Source organism: Rhinolophus ferrumequinum, chromosome 13, assembly GCF_004115265.2.
Source record: "Rhinolophus ferrumequinum isolate MPI-CBG mRhiFer1 chromosome 13, mRhiFer1_v1.p, whole genome shotgun sequence".
Classification (NCBI taxonomy): Eukaryota; Metazoa; Chordata; class Mammalia; order Chiroptera; family Rhinolophidae; genus Rhinolophus; species Rhinolophus ferrumequinum.
This window is the reverse complement of record NC_046296.1, coordinates 55,779,087-55,796,232: the sequence shown is the minus strand read 5'-3', so window position 1 is coordinate 55,796,232 and position 17,146 is coordinate 55,779,087. Positions and strand designations below refer to the sequence as shown.

The window sequence follows — 17,146 nt, the reverse complement described above, 5'->3', positions numbered from 1 at the left end:
AATGTGATCCACTGGTTTCTTTTCCTTTGTGTTTAATGCCAGGAATGGCTTTATCCTTAAGGAGAAACTTCAGCTACTATGTAAAGATAGCATACCCAATGGTATATATAATATCTTGATACAAATCCCTATCTTAAAAAAAAAAATCATAGCCTGTAATATATGCTTATAAAAATGAGGAAAATTGTTAATATGCACATTTTTTCTATTCAAATTCTAATGTATAATTAAAAAGACTACATTTCTTAGTAATCTAAATCCATTTTTAAAAAATGTTTGTAAGGGTGGCCAGATGGCTCAGTTGGTTGGAGCGTGTCCTCTCAACCACAAGGTTGCCGGTTCAACTCCCGCAAGGGATGGTGGGCTGTGCCCCCTGCAACTAACAAGGGCAACTGGACCTGGAGCTGAGCTGCGCCCTCCGTTCACAACTAAGATTGAAAGGACAACAACTTGACTTGGAAAAAGTCCTGGAAGTACACACTGTTCCCCAATAAAGTCCTATTTCCCTTCCCCAATAAAATCTTAAAAAAAAAAAAAAAAGTTTATAAGAGTTTATTTAAGCCAAAACTGATGACGATTACCAGGAAGCAAGATCTCAAATGCTTCCAGTTTAAATCTGTTTTGACTGGATTTTCCTTTTAGTGGATATATTCCCAAAAGCTCAATCTACTCTGTCTCCTGACTGATTTTTATCACTGCGGTTGTTGGGAGTAAGTGGGATAATATTGGGGAAGGTGTTTGGTAAACTGCTATATACAATACATATGTGAGATGGTAGTGGTACTAATTGGAACTGACTGAAGCAAAACGAAGAAATTGTTCATCTGTCCATTCTTAGGCTCACTTCATGCTGGTAACTTAGGTGTTTGTCAGATGGCTTTTTCTATCCTCTACTGTACAGAACATGACTTAGGTTCATTCGTGTCACCTGACCGTGATAATTGTGGAAGCTCACTCAATTGATATAAATAAATTTTACATGTTTTATTTAAATATTACTAATTTATGATAGGAAATACCTAAAATAGCAGTGACTCTATATCCATTTTTTACTTCATAATCTATGCCATGATTGCAATTAGTAAATTCAGTATATTTTTTCCCTGTTAGTCCCTCAACACGCTGATAATAGAGACTGTGTCTGTCCTATTGATGCTTCTGTCATAGATTCTAAACCAGTGCCTTACACATAGTGGTGGGAGGTTCAATACGTATATAAATGCTTTTAAAAGTTCAATTAGTGAAATCAAAGGTAAAATTTCATAGCCATGTCAAAATTAAAACTTTTAAGACTAAGTCTGAAGATGTTTCTTCCAAATCCTTGTAACAGAGGTCATGACAGAGCGGTGGGAAAAGAGAAAGGAGCATAACATTATCGTATTCTCAGTATCTCCTTCAGTCCTCAAACAACCTTGTGAGAAGGGTAATTACTCCGTGTTACTCAAATCCTAGGTCTGTTCTTCATTCTCTTTTGCTATCATAAAACAAGTAAAAACAGTTTCTCAGTAGCCTATACTATGAAGTGATGAAAAATATTAGTAATTTGCTACACAACAATAACCTATTCGTGGGAAACGTGGTGAAATACTTAAAGGGTGGCTGCTCTTTGCTTTGCACTAACTATATGCACTGTGGAAGAAACAGGAAGTGTGTAGTCACGATACCTTGTCCTTAAGGATCTTGGATCAAGTAGGAAGAGCTATTATAAAAGACACAAAAGAAACAATAGTAAACAATATCAGATAATACGATTTAAATGCCAAAAATCTAAATGCTTTAAGAGAGGAATATTAATAAGCGTTTAATAGTTCACCTTTATGGGAGAAGTGGATATTGGTTGGGAATTGGAAGGGTAATTAGAATTTGAATGCCTAGAAGCATGTCTATGATGTGAGTGAAGAAGTGGAATGAATGCGTTGTGTTTATGGTACAATAAGGATCATATCTAAACTAAGGGACTGTTTTTGAGTAGTTGAAAATAATGTTGGAAAACTGTCAAGTGGAAAAGCAAACAGCACCACCAAAATGTAATGTCCACAAGGGTTGGGATCTTTGTTCTGTTCAGGATGTATATCCCAAGCACCTAGAATCATGCCTGGTATATAGTAGGTGCCAAATATACATTATTAATATTTTAAAAATTTTATTTAGATATAATTAATATGCAATAAGATGCACATATTTAAGACATACCAATTACTTTAAATATTTTTATTTAAATGTTAAATAGTATTAAATATTTTTAAATATCCAACAGTGCTGTATTATATCTAAAATGCTTTATTTCTTGAATAAACAAAAAAGAAGCAAATAAGTCAAAGTGTAAACTTTTCTGAAATCTGAATGGTTGACTTGGGTGTTTATATTTTTCTCTAATCTTTTGTGTATATTTGAAAGGGAAGCAATTTTTAAAGGAAAGCAATTAAATAGTTTTAGAAATAGGAGATTTGAAAAAGAAAGTTGTAGGAGAAAACATTAGTGAACATGAAATTCTGGTTTTCTGAATATATTTTTAATTTGTTTTCTGGTTTTTAAATTTTTCTTTTTTTAACTTTTGTTTATTTTAAGTGTGTTTTTCCAGGACCCATCAGCTAGCTCCAGGTCATGTAATTGTTTCAAGCTAGTTGTGGAGGGTACAGCTCACAGTGGTCCAAGTGGGGATCGAACCGCCAATCTTGTTGTTAAGAGCACTGTGCTCGAACCAACTGAGCTAACCAGCCACCCCTGGTTTTTAAGTTTTTTAATGAAAATGACATATACATATAGTTTAAAAGGCAAATAGTGTTAGAAGACTTAAAACTAAAAAATGCTCCCAACTCTCTTACCCTAGGACAATTATTTTTTCAACTCATAACTGTTTTTACAGCCATATTTTTAAACGTACATTTCGAATTAATTAATTTTGAACAATTGCTTTTTGTATTGCTATTCAAATAGATAAGGATCTTAGGTCTCTTATGCTTACCCTTTACCTTCTCAAATCCTTTTAATGGTTTTAGCTCATTTTTTCCCCGTACAATAAGTAATAATATCCACAATTATTTTTCCCTTTGAGCTTTAGGTTCATCCTTGATCCAGAGATAGAATGATATATTTATCTAATAAATGTGATAAGCACTTAGAAACTCAAAAGAACATTGACAGTATTGTAGCTTATAATTTACAATCATTTTTAATGGCTACATTTTTTAAGCATATGTTTATTTAGTCATATAATCCATTTCAGACGTTATAAATTTTTGATATTGTAAAAAACATCTTCCCACTTACCTGATTTATTACTTTGTAAAGCAAATGCCTAATCCATTGCCTTATTTTTAATAAATATTGGCTAAAACTCAATGAAATAATGGTCTGTGTTCATTTTTAAATTCTAAGGAATAATTTTGAAGATCAGTCCAGGAAGGTTTAAGAAATCTTTAGAAATAGAAAATACCCACCTGAGACAATAGAGACATCCAATTTGCCTTGATTGTTAGATACCGTCACCTTTAGTGCCTCCTACCTTATGGTCAAGCGAAAAGGTAGAGTCTGAAGTAATTGGGGGTGCTGCTGAAGGTTCTGTCCCCACTTCATGTTCGATATTTACCCCTCGGCTCCTTTGCATTTCCTTTCTTTTTCTTCCTTTCAGTTTCCCCTTTGTCTTTCAGAATTGCTCACAGTTTTCTCGTGAAAAAGCTAAGAAATAATTTCACTCTCAGTAGACATTCAATTCATAATAAAAGCAATAGAGGTATTTAAACAATTTTCAATGATAGGATATTTTCCAGAGCAGACTCCACTATGCTACTTTAATTTCTAGCAAAACAGAGGCTAAGAGAGAATGAGTGCTCCAGCTAGAGAATGAGTGCTCCAGCTGTGGTTCTGGGCCCAGCTCCATTAGCAGCAGGAAAGTGGAATGGAAGTCAGGGCCTGAGATCATTCAGACTGAGTTTATCCCATGAAAGGCTGCCTCTGCATCCTCAGTTACCCTTTAAGTCACTTCCTGATCCTTTGGAGACTTAAGTGGGAGCAGCGGACTACTTGTAGTAACCCGCTTTCTGGTCCTCATTGCTTTGGGATGGCCAGGGTAGAGGAGCACAGATGGAAGCTGGAGTTCTCTGAATGTGTCTTGTTTCTTAGGCCAACTTTGGAACCATATAAATACTTTACGCACTTAAGAAACAAATGAACTGAACTATCAAGTTGGTGACAAAACCACACAGAATGGAATTATTTCAAGTAACTTTAAAACATAATTTAATGTATGTCCTAGTGACAGCTCTGAGTTTGGTCACTTGTTCTGAAGACCCTTTTAGTGTTACTTTAGGGCTACATAATAACTTATGTTAAAGAATATTAATGTATACCTAAGAATGAATTTAATGTACTAAATTAAGAACTTTGGCTCTTGTTTCTTTTTACTTTTACAGTAAGGTAAAAGAGAATGAAAGAAGTAGATAATCTTGAAAGTATAAAAGAAGAATGGTAAGTTAATTCAAGCTATGAATTTTGTTTGTTATTAATGCTTTTGTTAATATCCTTCTCTGTTTTTACTGCATTTCACTGACTGTATAGTAAGTTTTCATTATCTCAGTTATATACCTAATTGATTATCTCAGCTATGTATACCTAATAGTAATACATTTTAAAGTATTTTTTTTTTTACCATGGCTGCATTGAATGGATTTTAGTGAAGTTAAATTTTTGTGTTATTAATAAAAAAAAAATTGTTACATTTTTCTCTGTTCGTATATAAGCGAGAAATTCAAGTAACTATTTACTTCATTAGCCTCTTGTGTTGGAGTCGTAGTGAAAATATAATGGCTTTGGAGTCAGATAAACCTAGGTTTGACTCTCATCTCTGTCTTATGCTATCTCTCTGGCCTTTTGGCAACTTAGGTAGATTCTTTGAGCTTTGATATGTCATCTATAAACTGGGGCTGTATCTCAGTACCTGAAAGATTTGGGGAAGAATTGGGTAGCCAATTAATATAAAGCACTTAGCATAGTGTTAGCACCTAGCTGGCACTCAGTAAATGGTAGACGCAAAGTCCATGGTTCTTATCACTATGGAATACTTGATTCTCACTTATATGAGGTGAAATATTTATCTTGTATTATACTCTTTATTTTATATACTTGAGATAAATTTCTTTCATTCATAATTCACTTAAGGAGATAGACAAGTATTTATTTCATACTTAGAAGCACTTTATAAATGCTTCTATACCAAACAAGTATCACTTGTTATTTTTTCCCTAAAGTAGTTATTGTTTTATGTAAATACAGAGGGGGGCAAAAGAATGTATACACATTTTAAGAAAGGAAAAACCTGTACTAAAATTGTAATAATATACACCGATAACAGAAGATGAATACAAGTCATGTGTACACATGTCTTTGGCACCCTCGGTGTTTGATACTAACGTATAATTGTGAGGTTGTGTCAGAGGCATCCAAGACCACCCCAGGTTTGATGATTTGGTGAGAGGACTCACAGGAGTCAGCATATAGTCGTACTAATGACTATGATTTATTACAATGAAAAGATACAAAGCAAAATCAGCAAAAGGAAAAGGCACATGGGGCAAAGTCCAGGGGAAAGCATAAGCTTCCAAGAGGCCTCTCCCAATAGAGTCACGGGACGCACTTAATTCCCAAGTAACAAGTGGTGACAGCACATATGAAATGATATCTACCAGGAAAGTTCATTGACAATAAGTATAGGCTTTTTATTAGGGGCTAGTCACATACTAAAATTCCACACTCTCGTAAGGTAAGTAAGCAGGACTTTCAGGGGATAGCAGTCAGGCCTGCTATGTTAACTCTTCTACATAGAAAGAAATCAATTGACTAATTTAAAAAAGTAAAATTAACTTAGGACTTTTTTTTTTGACGGTGTTTTTGAGACTTAACTCACATACCACATAATTTATGCATTTAAAGTATACAATTCGGTGTTTTTTAGTATATTCATCGAGTTGTGCAACTCTCACCACAGTCGGTTTTATAACATTACATCACTCCAAAGAGAAACCCCATACCCATTAGTAGTCATATTGTACCCCATTCTCCTACACCCTGTCCCTGACAATCACTAACATGCTTTTTATCTCTATAGATTCACCTATTCTGGACATTTCATATAAATGGAATCACGTAATACGTCATCTTTTGTGACTGGCTTCTTTCATTTAGCATAATCTTTTCAAGCTTCATCTGTGTTGTAGAATGTATCAGTACTTTGAATTTAATTAAATAATAAGATGTCTTACACAAAAATATTAGCATTAGAGTTTATAATTTTCTTTGTAACAAAAAGATTTTGTTAGAAACACCAAGTAAAAAATGAAAAGACTGATTTTCTAAGTGTATCAGTTTTTCAAAGACTATAAATGGCGAAAATCCATACTTACCATATGTGCTACCAAAGTATACACAGATGTCAATCCTTCACCTATATTTGGACAGCAGCTAGTTGGAAACCTTATTTAGACACAACACAGTAGTAAATGAGAAAGTGAGCAAAAGAAGCTGTTCTGTAGTCAGAATACATGTTTCAAAGTCCCTTTCCTGAAGCTTGTGTACTTTTTTTATGAAAGAACTCCTGAGACTTCAAGACTATTTACTTAGCCATAACAGCTTTGGGGATCTGGTTTCCAAATTATGAAGAGGAATATTGATATTTGCATCATAAAATGATAGTGACAAGAGTAGAAAACAAAGATGAAATAATCAAGTTCTCTGGGTATATTTAGTGTTAAGGCAAGTCCACATGCATCAGTATGTCCATGGGAGTTTGCTGTATTGTAGCTTAATATAGTAAAATATAAACAGGGTCTCTGAATTATAAAGAAACATTAAATGTGGTGTACTTCCCCCCTTTTCCTGTCTGTCCAGGAATGTCTTTCATGCTCTTTTTAAAAATTATTTCATTATTAATAACCTTTACTTTTCAGAATAGTTCTAAGTTTACAAAAGAATTGAGCAGAAAATATGCAGTTCCCAATATCTTCATCTCCACCAGAGTTTCCATTATTATTATTATTTTGTATTAGTGTGGTATATTTGTTATAATTGGAAAACCAATATTGATACATTATTATTAACTATAGTTTACATTTGAGTCCACTCTTTGGGTTGTACAGTTCTATGGAGTTTGACAAATGGTGCTAATGTGTATAGTGGTGTGTTTTTAATTCCGTATGCCAGCTGTTAATTGCTGGTGTATAGGAAAGCACCTGGTTTTGTATATTAATCTTGTATCCTGCAACCTTGCTGTAATTGCTTATTAGTCCCAGGAGTTTTTTGTTGTGGTTCATTCTTCGGAATTTTCTATGTAGACAGTCATGTCATCTGTAAACAAAGACAGTTTTATTTCTTACTTCCTGATCTGTACACTTTTAATTTCCTTTTTTTGTCTTACTGGTTTAGCAAGGATTTCCAGTATGGCATTAAAGAGGAGTGGTGAGAAGGGACATGCTTTTCTTGTTCCTGATCTTAGGGGGGAAAGCATCTAGTTTCTCACCATTAATTATCTTGTTAGCTGTAGGTGTTTTATAGATGTTCTTTATCAAGTTGAGGGAGTTCCTCTTTATTCCTACTTTGCTGAGAGTTTTTATCATCAATGGGTGTTGGATATTGTCAGATACTTTTTCTGCACCTGTTGATATGATCATGTGATTTTTTTCTTTTGTGTATTGATGTGATGGATTACATTAATTGGTTTTCTAATGTTGAACCAGCCTTGCATTCCTGGAATAAATCCTACTTAGTCATGGTGTATGACTCTTTTACTTATTGTTGGATTTAAAATGCTGATATTTTATTATCTGTGTTCATGAGAGATATTGTCTGTGAGTTTTCCTTTCTTGTAATGTCTTTGGTTTTAATATTAGGGTAATGCTGTCCTCATAGAATGAGTAAGAAGTATTCCCTTCTTCTTTTACTTTCTGGAAGAGATTGTAGAGAACTTAGGTATCATTTCTTCCTTAAATGTTTAATAGAAATCATTCATGCCTGGTGCTTTCCGTTTTGGAAGATTATTAATTATTGATTCAATATCTTTAATACATGTAGGCCTATACATATTATCTGTTCCTCCTTATGTGAGTTTTGGTAGATTGTGCCTTTCAAAGAATTGATCCATTTCATCTAAGTTATCAAATTTGTGGGCATAAAGCTATTGTACACCTTCACACGTGGTACTCTGAAACTCTGAAAAACCTAGACTATTTCGTACTCATCTTTGTATCTCCCTACCACCTAGCATATGGTAGATACTAAGTAAATGTTGGAATGACTTGAATTAACATATGAAATTTAGTAGAATTTACCTACCATATAGATAAGATAAAGCAATAAAACTTCAGCTACTCGGGATGCTCAGCTTTATTGGCTTTGTACTTAGTAATTATTTAATTAAGTATAAACTACTTTCTGAACAGAAGAAACAAAAACTGGAACACATAAAGTGATTCTAATATTATCTAATATTTGAGTACTTACCATGTGCCAGTGTGTATAGTGGTCCATACTGTATACCAGGTATAGACCTTTATATGTATTTGCATTTAATCTTCGCAACAACCACGTGACATAGGTGGTAGTATCTGTATTTTACAGACAAGGAAGGCACATCACATAGAGGCTAAGTTTCTTACCCAAAGGCGGTATGGCTTAGTAAAGGTACCTAAACAAATAACAAAACCTGAGCTTTTGGAAGGTATCCTCTACTGCTACATAGCTGTACTATTAAAGAAAGGAGAAAATCATTAGTATTGTGAGAAATCATTTTAGGGTGTGATTATTTTTGTGTAAGAAGTATCATGTCATGGCCTTGGAAAAGGCATAATTAACACTTTATGATAATATGGAGTGTCTTAAGAGTAGATATAGGGAGAATTACCTAGAAGAGTAAAAAAAATGTACTTAAAACATTGCCCTGAGCGTCATCAATTTATTAACAATGTAATAATGGCTATTTTGAGAGACAATGTAGCTCAGTGATTAGGAGTGCAGATATTATTATCCTGGCTTCAGTTTCCCGCTCTACCTCCCAATAGCTCTGTGATCTTGGGCAAATTACTTAAGCTTTTTCTTTATCTATTAAATGAGAATAAAAACAATACATGCTTTTTAGAGCACTGTGAGGATTGGATGAGTTAACACATGTAAAGTATTTAGAATACTTCCTAACATGTATTAATAAATGTTAGCTATAAAGATAGGCTTTATAGCTTATCATGGTTAGGAGCATAGACTTGGAGGACAGATTAACCGGGTTTAAATTCTGTCTCTGCCACTTACTAGCTGTGTAGCCTCAGACATATAACTTAACCTCTCTGTGACTCATTTTTCTTATCTATAAAATGTGGTTGAGAGTATCTACTTTATAGTTCCTGGCACAGTGTATGAGCTATAAAAAGTGTTGATCATTATTTATAGAATCTGAGAAGTTGTATCTCAGTACACTTATGAATTTTCTATGTGACTTCAAAAAAGATCAACCAGAAACCATCTTTTCTATAAACCAAATTTCCTACATACTGTAAATACAAAATAAAAACCAGTAGATGGGAGTGGGCAAAATGAGTGAAGAGAGTCAAAATGTACAAACTTCCAGGTGTAAAGTAACTAAGTCATGGGGATATGATGTACAGCATGGCGACTATAGTTACTAATACTGTATTGCATATTTGAAAGTTGGTAAGATAAATCTTAAAAGTTCTCATCACAAGAGAAGAATTTGTAACTATGATGGTGGATGTTAACTAGACATTGTGGTGACCATTTTGCAATAATACAGATAATCGAATTATTATGTTGTACACCAGAAACTGATATAATGTTGTATGTCAATTATACCGCAATTAAAAAAAGAAAAAAAAACAGTAGAGTATTAAACCACTACAAATGAAAGTGTTCGGTGGGAAATCTCTTTCTGAAGTATTCAAAGTAGCAAAACTATGATTCTGATTGGTCCTGATGGATTATCACCTTTAGTTTCAAGAGTGCTTTCTATTACCAAAAAGTACATTATAACCGCTTTTCAAGCCATTTTGAGCCCTTTACACAGAACACATTTTTTTACTCTTGACCAGTAGTTTTCAACCTGGTGAGATGTTTCCCACCCCTACCCTCTGCCCCACCCCAGGACAAAATGTCTGGAGATATTTTTGGTTGTTATAACACTTTGGGGGAGGAGGAGTATGCATGTGACTGGTATCTATGGGTCAAGGCCATGGATGCTGCTAAACATTCTGCCCTGCATAAGACAGCCCTCACAATAAAGAATTATCCCTCCCCAAGTGTCAATACACTGAACTTGAGAAAATGCTGCTCTGAACCAAAAGGATTAATGACTTCTCAAGGTCACGTGTCTCTTAACTTAGAAGAGGGTCAAAACTGTGGACGTGGAGGTAGTAGCATCTCAGTTCAGCATCCCTTCACTAGAACAATTGATGTAAATTTTTAGAGAATTAGTAGTCAATAGTGCGTGTTTTCTTTTTGTGTGTGTGTAGGGTTTGTGAAACAGGATCTGACAACCAACCTCTCAGTGATAATCAACAAACTACTTGTGAATATTTTGTTGACAGCCTTTTTGAGGAAGCTCAGAAGGTTGGTGCCAAATGCTTGTCTCCCACTGAACAGCAAAAACAGGTAAATGTCCCTAACATTTTTCTCTTTCAGTGTTTCTCAAAATATGGACCGTTTAGAGCAGGGGTGTCCAAACTGCGGCCCGCAGGCCAACTGAGGCCCGCGGGCCAACTGCGGCCCGCAATCCATTGTTAATTGGCCCGCAGCAAATTCCAAAAATATATTTAGTTTACTTAAATAAACCAGGTGAGGCAATACGTACTTCACCTCGAGTGAGTGGCCCGGCTGTTTGTGTATTTTACCGCGTATGGCCCTTGGTGAAAAACGTTGAAAAAAGTTTGGACACCCCTGGTTTAGAGGGTACATGAGGTCAAAACTGTTTTCATAATAATAATAAGGTATTATTACCGTGTTTCCCCAAAAATAAGACCTCACCGGACAATCAGCTCTAATGTGTCTTTTGAACAAAAATTAATATAAGACCCGGTCTTATTTTACTATAATATGAGACCGGGTGTTTAATATAATATAGTACAATATAATATAATATAATATTATAATATAATATACTGGGTCTTACATTAATTTTTGCTCCAAAAGATGCATTAGAGCTGATGGTCTGGCTAGGTCTTATTTTCGGGGAAACAGTATTTACTCTGTCACTGTGCTGACTTTAGTAAAGCTGCTGGCACCTCTACTAGTAATTCTTGCTTGTACTTGTGGGTAGAAAATAAATGCTAGTTTCAATGAAGAATGTTCCTGATGAAACAGTAAAACTTAAAATGTTATTAAATCCTAACCCTTCAATGCACATCTTATTAATATTCTGTGTGACAAAAAGTGAAGTACACATAAAGCATTTTTGCAATATACAGAAGTATTGTACTTTTTATTAACATGATGCATTTTGTTTCTTACTGCTGTGCAGGTAGATGTAAGTATAAAATTATGGAAAAATGGATTTACAGTCAACGATGATTTCAGAAGTTATTCTGATGGTGCAAGTCAACAGTTTCTGAACTCCATCAAAAAAGGGTAAGCAATCTTTGTAAATAGGATATTTTAGGTGTGTTCATTTGGAAGAATCCTTTTTAATGTTGTTTACACATCCTTACACATTCACAGATACTTTTTTTCTTTTATAAATTCAGATTTTCATAGGATGGGTTTTCTTAAGCGAGCCACAGCTATAATTTTGAAAAAAGTGTAGGAATTTGAATTCTGATCAATCCAAATCTGACTTAAACTAATTTAATTTCGCCAAGTATTAATACCACATCCTAATTGTTATTTAATATTTATGTTTAAATAAATATCACTTATCATGGTGATCACTTCTTTAGATATATAAATGTTGAATAATTATTGTGTACACCTGAGGCTGATATAATATTGTATGTTAGCTATATTTTTAATAAAAATCTTTTAAAAAATATATCTGTGACTATCCTTGTATTTAATTTTTTTAAATAGTAGCTTTATTGAGATGTAATTATCCTAACATAAAATTCATCCCTTTAAAGTGTACAATTCATTTTTTTTTAGTATATTCACAGTGTACAACCATCAGAACATTTTCATCAGCCCGAAAAGAAACCCCATACAATTGTCACTCTCCATTTTGCCCTCCCCACAGCCCTACGCAAACACTAATCTACTTTCTAGCTCTATGGATTTGCCTATTTATTGCCAAGTAGTGTTTCATTGTATGGCTATATCACATTTAGTTTATTCATTTATCAGTGGCTAGACATTTGGGTGATTTCCATGTTTTGGTTATTATGAATAATGCTGTTATGAACATTCATGGACAAGTTTTTGTATGGATGTATGTTTTCACTTCCCTCAGGTCTAGGAGCGAAATTGTTAAACTAACTCTATGTTTAACTTTACGAAGAACCACCAAACTACATTCCAAAGTGACTGCACCATTTTACATTCCCACCAACAGTGTATGAGAGTTCCAATTTTTTCACATTGTCACCAAAACTGGTTAGTGTCAGTTTTTTACAATTATAGCTATCCTAGTGGATATGAAATGGTATCTCATTATGGTTTTGCTGTGCAGTTCCCTAATGACCAGTGATGGTGAGCATCTTTTCATGTATTTATTGGCCATGTGTGTATCTTCTTTCGAGAAATGTCTATTTATATACTCTGCCAAAGGAAAAAAAAAATGAAATATTAACCATTTGTAACAACATGGATGGATGGACCTCGAGACTTATTATGCTAAGTGAAATAAGTCAGACTGAGAAAGACAAATACCATATGATCTCACTTATATGTGGAATCTGCAGAACAGAATAAACGAGCAAACAAAACAGAAATAGACTCAGATATAGGGAGAAAAAAATTGATGGTTGCTAGATGGGAGAGGGCTAGGGATGGGGAGAAGGGGAAGGGATTAGAAAGAGCAAATTAGTTAGACACAATATAGTCATGGGGATATGAAATACAGTATGGGGAATATAATCAATAATGTTGTCAAGATTTTGTAGGGTGTCAGATGGGTGTTACCAAGGGGATCACTTCATAGACTGTAGATGCCTGACCAATGCGCTATAACACCTGAAGCTGAAGTAGAATAATATTGAACGTCAACTAAAATTTCATGGGATGTAAAGCACAGCATAGGGAAGATAGTCAATGGGATTGTAGTAGCTATAGATGATGTCAGAGGGGTAGTAATTGGGGATGTTATCATTTTGTGAGGGGTGTAAATGTATAACCATTACGTTGCTTTATACACCTGAAACTAATAAAAAATAAAAGTTAAAAAAAGGAGGGTAAATGGGGTCAAATTTATGGTGATGGAAGGAGAACTGACTCTGGGCGGTGAACACATAATGTGAGGTATAGATGATGTATTACAGAACTGTACACCTGAAATCTATGTAACTTTACTAATAATTGTCACCCCAATAAACTTTAATTAAAAAAGAAAAAAAACAAATTGGTAGTTACAAAATAGTCACAGAGATGTAAAGTATAGCATAGAAAATACCATGAATAATGTTGCAACAGCTATATATAGTGCCAGGGTTGTACTAGACTTATCGGGGCGGGGGGGTGACTATATAAATTACATAAATGTCTAAGCACTATGTTGTACATCTGAAACTAATGTAAAATAGCATTGAATGTCAAATGTAATTGAAAACAAACAAAAAAAAATCTCTATTTAAATCCTTTGTCCATTTTTTTCCTTTGCCTACTTTTAAAATTGGATTATTTGCCTTTTTGTTGAATTGGGAGAGTTTTACATATATTCTGGACATAAGTCCCTTATCAGATATATGTTTTCAAAATATTTTTTCCTATTCTTTGTGTTGTCCTTTCATTTTCTTGGTGATGTCCTATGCACTTGATCTTAGCCAAAAGGCTGAGAAGCGATTGGTGATGTCCTGTGAAGCATAGAAGTTTTAAATGTTGATGGCGTCTGATTTATCTGTCTTTTCTTTTCTTACTTTTGCTCTGGCATCTTATCTAAGAAACCATCGCTTAATCCAAGGTCTTGAAGATTTACTCCTATGTTTTCTTAAAATTGTGTTTAAATCTTGACCAATTTTTCTGATTTCTCTTTCAGGATAGATTGCTAGAAAGTTAGTTAATGAATACAAGGCGTGAACCTTCTTTCTGCCATTGATGCTCATATTCATGCTTCTGCTTTCCAAAAAAGACATCCAGTATTAAATTTCTATCCCATGACACTCTCTCCTTAGTGCGTGTTTTTAGGTGTAACATCAGTTGACAGCACAAAGCCCCTTTTTTGGTCAATCTTTATTTCAGAGGGTTGATAGCAGCCAATTTTCAATACATATATACGTATACAAAAGGTCGGACAATTAAGTTCGTGAATTTTCCACTGTGTAAGTGCATGGTGGAAAGTTCACAAATTCAATTGTCCGACTTTTCGTATATATGTCTGTCTATATGTATAATGTATATACAGATATCAAATTGCTTTATAATGTATAATTAATTTTGAATCTTTTTCAAATTTATACAAAAGTTGCAAGTATAGTACAACGACCATTTTTTCCTAACACCATTTGGGAGTAAGTCACTAAAATGATGCCTCTTTAAGCAATTACATATTCTTACATAAGCACAATACAACCATCTGTTGACATATTACTGCAAATTACTTCTCAGACTTTATTTAAGCTTCACTGTTTGTCTTAATATTGGCCTTTATAACAAAAGCATCCAATTGAGAATCACATATTTCATTTAGATGTCATGTCTCTTTAGTCTCCTTCACTATGGAACAGTTGCTCAGTTTTCTTCGATTTTTTTTTTTTTTTTTTAATGACCATGACAGTTGAAGATTTTGGACCTGGATTTATAGAATGTCTCTCAATTCAGATTTATCTGATTTTTGTCTTCATGATAAGATTAAGATTACACATTGTCAGTAGGAATATCACAGAAGTCATGCTATCCTGACTTTAGTAGTAATTTACTTTTTGCTTTTCTTGATAGTTTTACCCATATAGCATGGATCCCTAAATATGTTAATGGAATGTGTTTATGTTTTGTGTCTACTCAGCATCTTTGGGATAGTTATCCATGTTGTTGCATATAGCTATAGTTGGCAGTGTAAGAAAGATGGATAAATTTGATTATGTAAATATTAAAAACATATATATACCAAAAGACACTATATACAGTCAAAAGACCAATGCCAAACTGGGAATACTTGTTACACATATGTCATATAAATGGAATATATGCACAATTCCTACAAATCAGTAAGAAAAGATGGAAAGAATATGTTTGTGTCATTTGATCTACTTTGTAACAGAATAATAGAATGCTTTTGGTAAAAACGAATGACATTCACAAACTAACATGCAAAAGTTTCTGTAGTATATTGCTAAAAAAAAAGAATTTTGCAGAATACAGAATAGTGTGTACAGATTGATACCATCTGTGGCAAAAATTAAAATAATTATATGGAGTTTTACTATAGAGAGAGAGAAAATCTAGGAGATGCAACATCAGAGTTTTATTAAAGTAAGAATGATGTTATAAGGACCATCACTTTCTAAGTTGATTCGTGTTTATATTTTTTATGCCTTATTTTTTTTAGAACAAGCATATATTATTCTTAAATAAAAAATTTTGAAATGTGACATACAGAAAGTACACAAATCACAAGTCTATACTAACAAGTTTGTATTATTGCAGTTATCAGAAAAAAATCATTCTATAAAAGTTTGTTAAAATTAGTAATTTGTTAAAAATTTCACCGTGTAAGTTAATTGCTTACATATCAAATATATTCCATAACGTAAACTTTCAAGTGCTCATTAAAAAGAACCCTACCTTTAAATATCCTAAGATCCAACAGGTGTCTGTCCCAAATTCTGTGCAGCAGGCCTATGTTTGTGAGTAAAACAGAAGAGCGGCATTTGTGGCCTACCAGACAAAGCCCCAGGCTGAGTCCAAGTCCTGCATTACTTTAATCTCTCTGTTAGGAGGATGAAATGTGAAAGCATTTTGTAAAATTCTAACATGTTTCATATTTTATTTGTCATTTCCAGAGTCAATCTGTGTTTTCACTTAAAAATTGAAATGAGAGCTTGATTTTTCTAGCACACTAGTAGTCATATTCAGACACCTATAAAAATGATCCAATTCTTTAAATTTAGCTGAATAACTCAAGCTGTTCATGAATTTGTAGTCTTAAAAATTATTCTATATTGTTCTTGATTTTTGGTATTTGTACTGTTTAACTGCATTTTTAAAAAATGCATTCAGTTTTTGATTGTCAAGAATGTTCTATGCCTCTTATTTCTATATATTTTTCTATTTCTATATATTTTTCCATTCTTTTTGCATATAGAATGTGTTTTTCAGAGAAATAAAAAACACATTGGTAGCTTTATTTATCACTTTGTTTCTTTACCTTCCAAGGGAATTGCCTTTAGAATTACGGGGAACTTTTGATAAAGAGGAGGTGGATGTTAAAGTCGAGGATAAGAAAAATGAAGTATGTATGTCAACGAAGCCTGTGTTCCAGCCCTTCTCAGGACAGGGTCACAGACTGGGAAGGTGAGTACACTCCTGATCCGTGCTTTCCATAAGCACTGGCTTGACTAACAATCAGCCCATCACTATATTACCGTATAGACGACATATAGGGAGTTTATCATTCCTCCCACTGGAAATTAGATTTCTCATGTTAACTTCTATAAGGACTCCTAAATTATATTTGCCGTAGTGTAAATTAACATACACTGGCACTACACTAAAAAATCATGTAGGCTTTTTTTATTGATCAAATCAAAAGTGCCTGGTTTATTTGAGGACATTAGGCAAAATTGAATGAATGAATCATTTTTTTCTCCCTTACTCCCACCACTTGAGCTTTGCCATTAATGTTACAAAGTATATATGCTAGCTTTCAAATATAGGGTTACATTTTATACTTACCAGTCCTTTCAAAATTGTGTTCTGTGATTAGTATCTGAATTATGAGGTAATAAAAATGAAAAAAAAATGCCTGATAAATTTAGTATTAGAGTCTTCAGTTATTTTCAAATTTTGTAGTCTT

The 17,146-nt window shown here is 33.6% G+C and overlaps 1 protein-coding gene and 1 long non-coding RNA gene across 2 annotated transcripts in view; one reads left to right on the top strand and one right to left on the bottom strand.

Moving 5' to 3' along the window:
* The window catches only part of UBXN2A (UBX domain protein 2A), a 31,032-nt gene that overhangs the window by 3,070 nt on the left and 10,816 nt on the right, over nucleotides 1-17,146 (top strand). Inside the window, exons 2-5 of the mRNA XM_033124893.1 lie at nucleotides 4,413-4,467; nucleotides 10,506-10,644; nucleotides 11,510-11,616; nucleotides 16,507-16,644. Coding sequence (XP_032980784.1) covers nucleotides 4,427-4,467; nucleotides 10,506-10,644; nucleotides 11,510-11,616; nucleotides 16,507-16,644 — 425 coding nt within the window. The 5' untranslated portion in view covers nucleotides 4,413-4,426. The remainder of the gene's footprint in view (nucleotides 1-4,412; nucleotides 4,468-10,505; nucleotides 10,645-11,509; nucleotides 11,617-16,506; nucleotides 16,645-17,146) is intronic.
* LOC117033030 (uncharacterized) overlaps nucleotides 3,361-17,146 on the bottom strand; it is a 43,874-nt gene continuing 30,088 nt past the window's right edge. Inside the window, exons 2-5 of the long non-coding RNA XR_004424828.1 lie at nucleotides 15,916-16,060; nucleotides 7,224-7,338; nucleotides 6,399-6,468; nucleotides 3,361-3,678 (exon numbers count right to left, since the gene is read on the bottom strand). This is a non-coding gene — a long non-coding RNA (uncharacterized LOC117033030). The remainder of the gene's footprint in view (nucleotides 3,679-6,398; nucleotides 6,469-7,223; nucleotides 7,339-15,915; nucleotides 16,061-17,146) is intronic.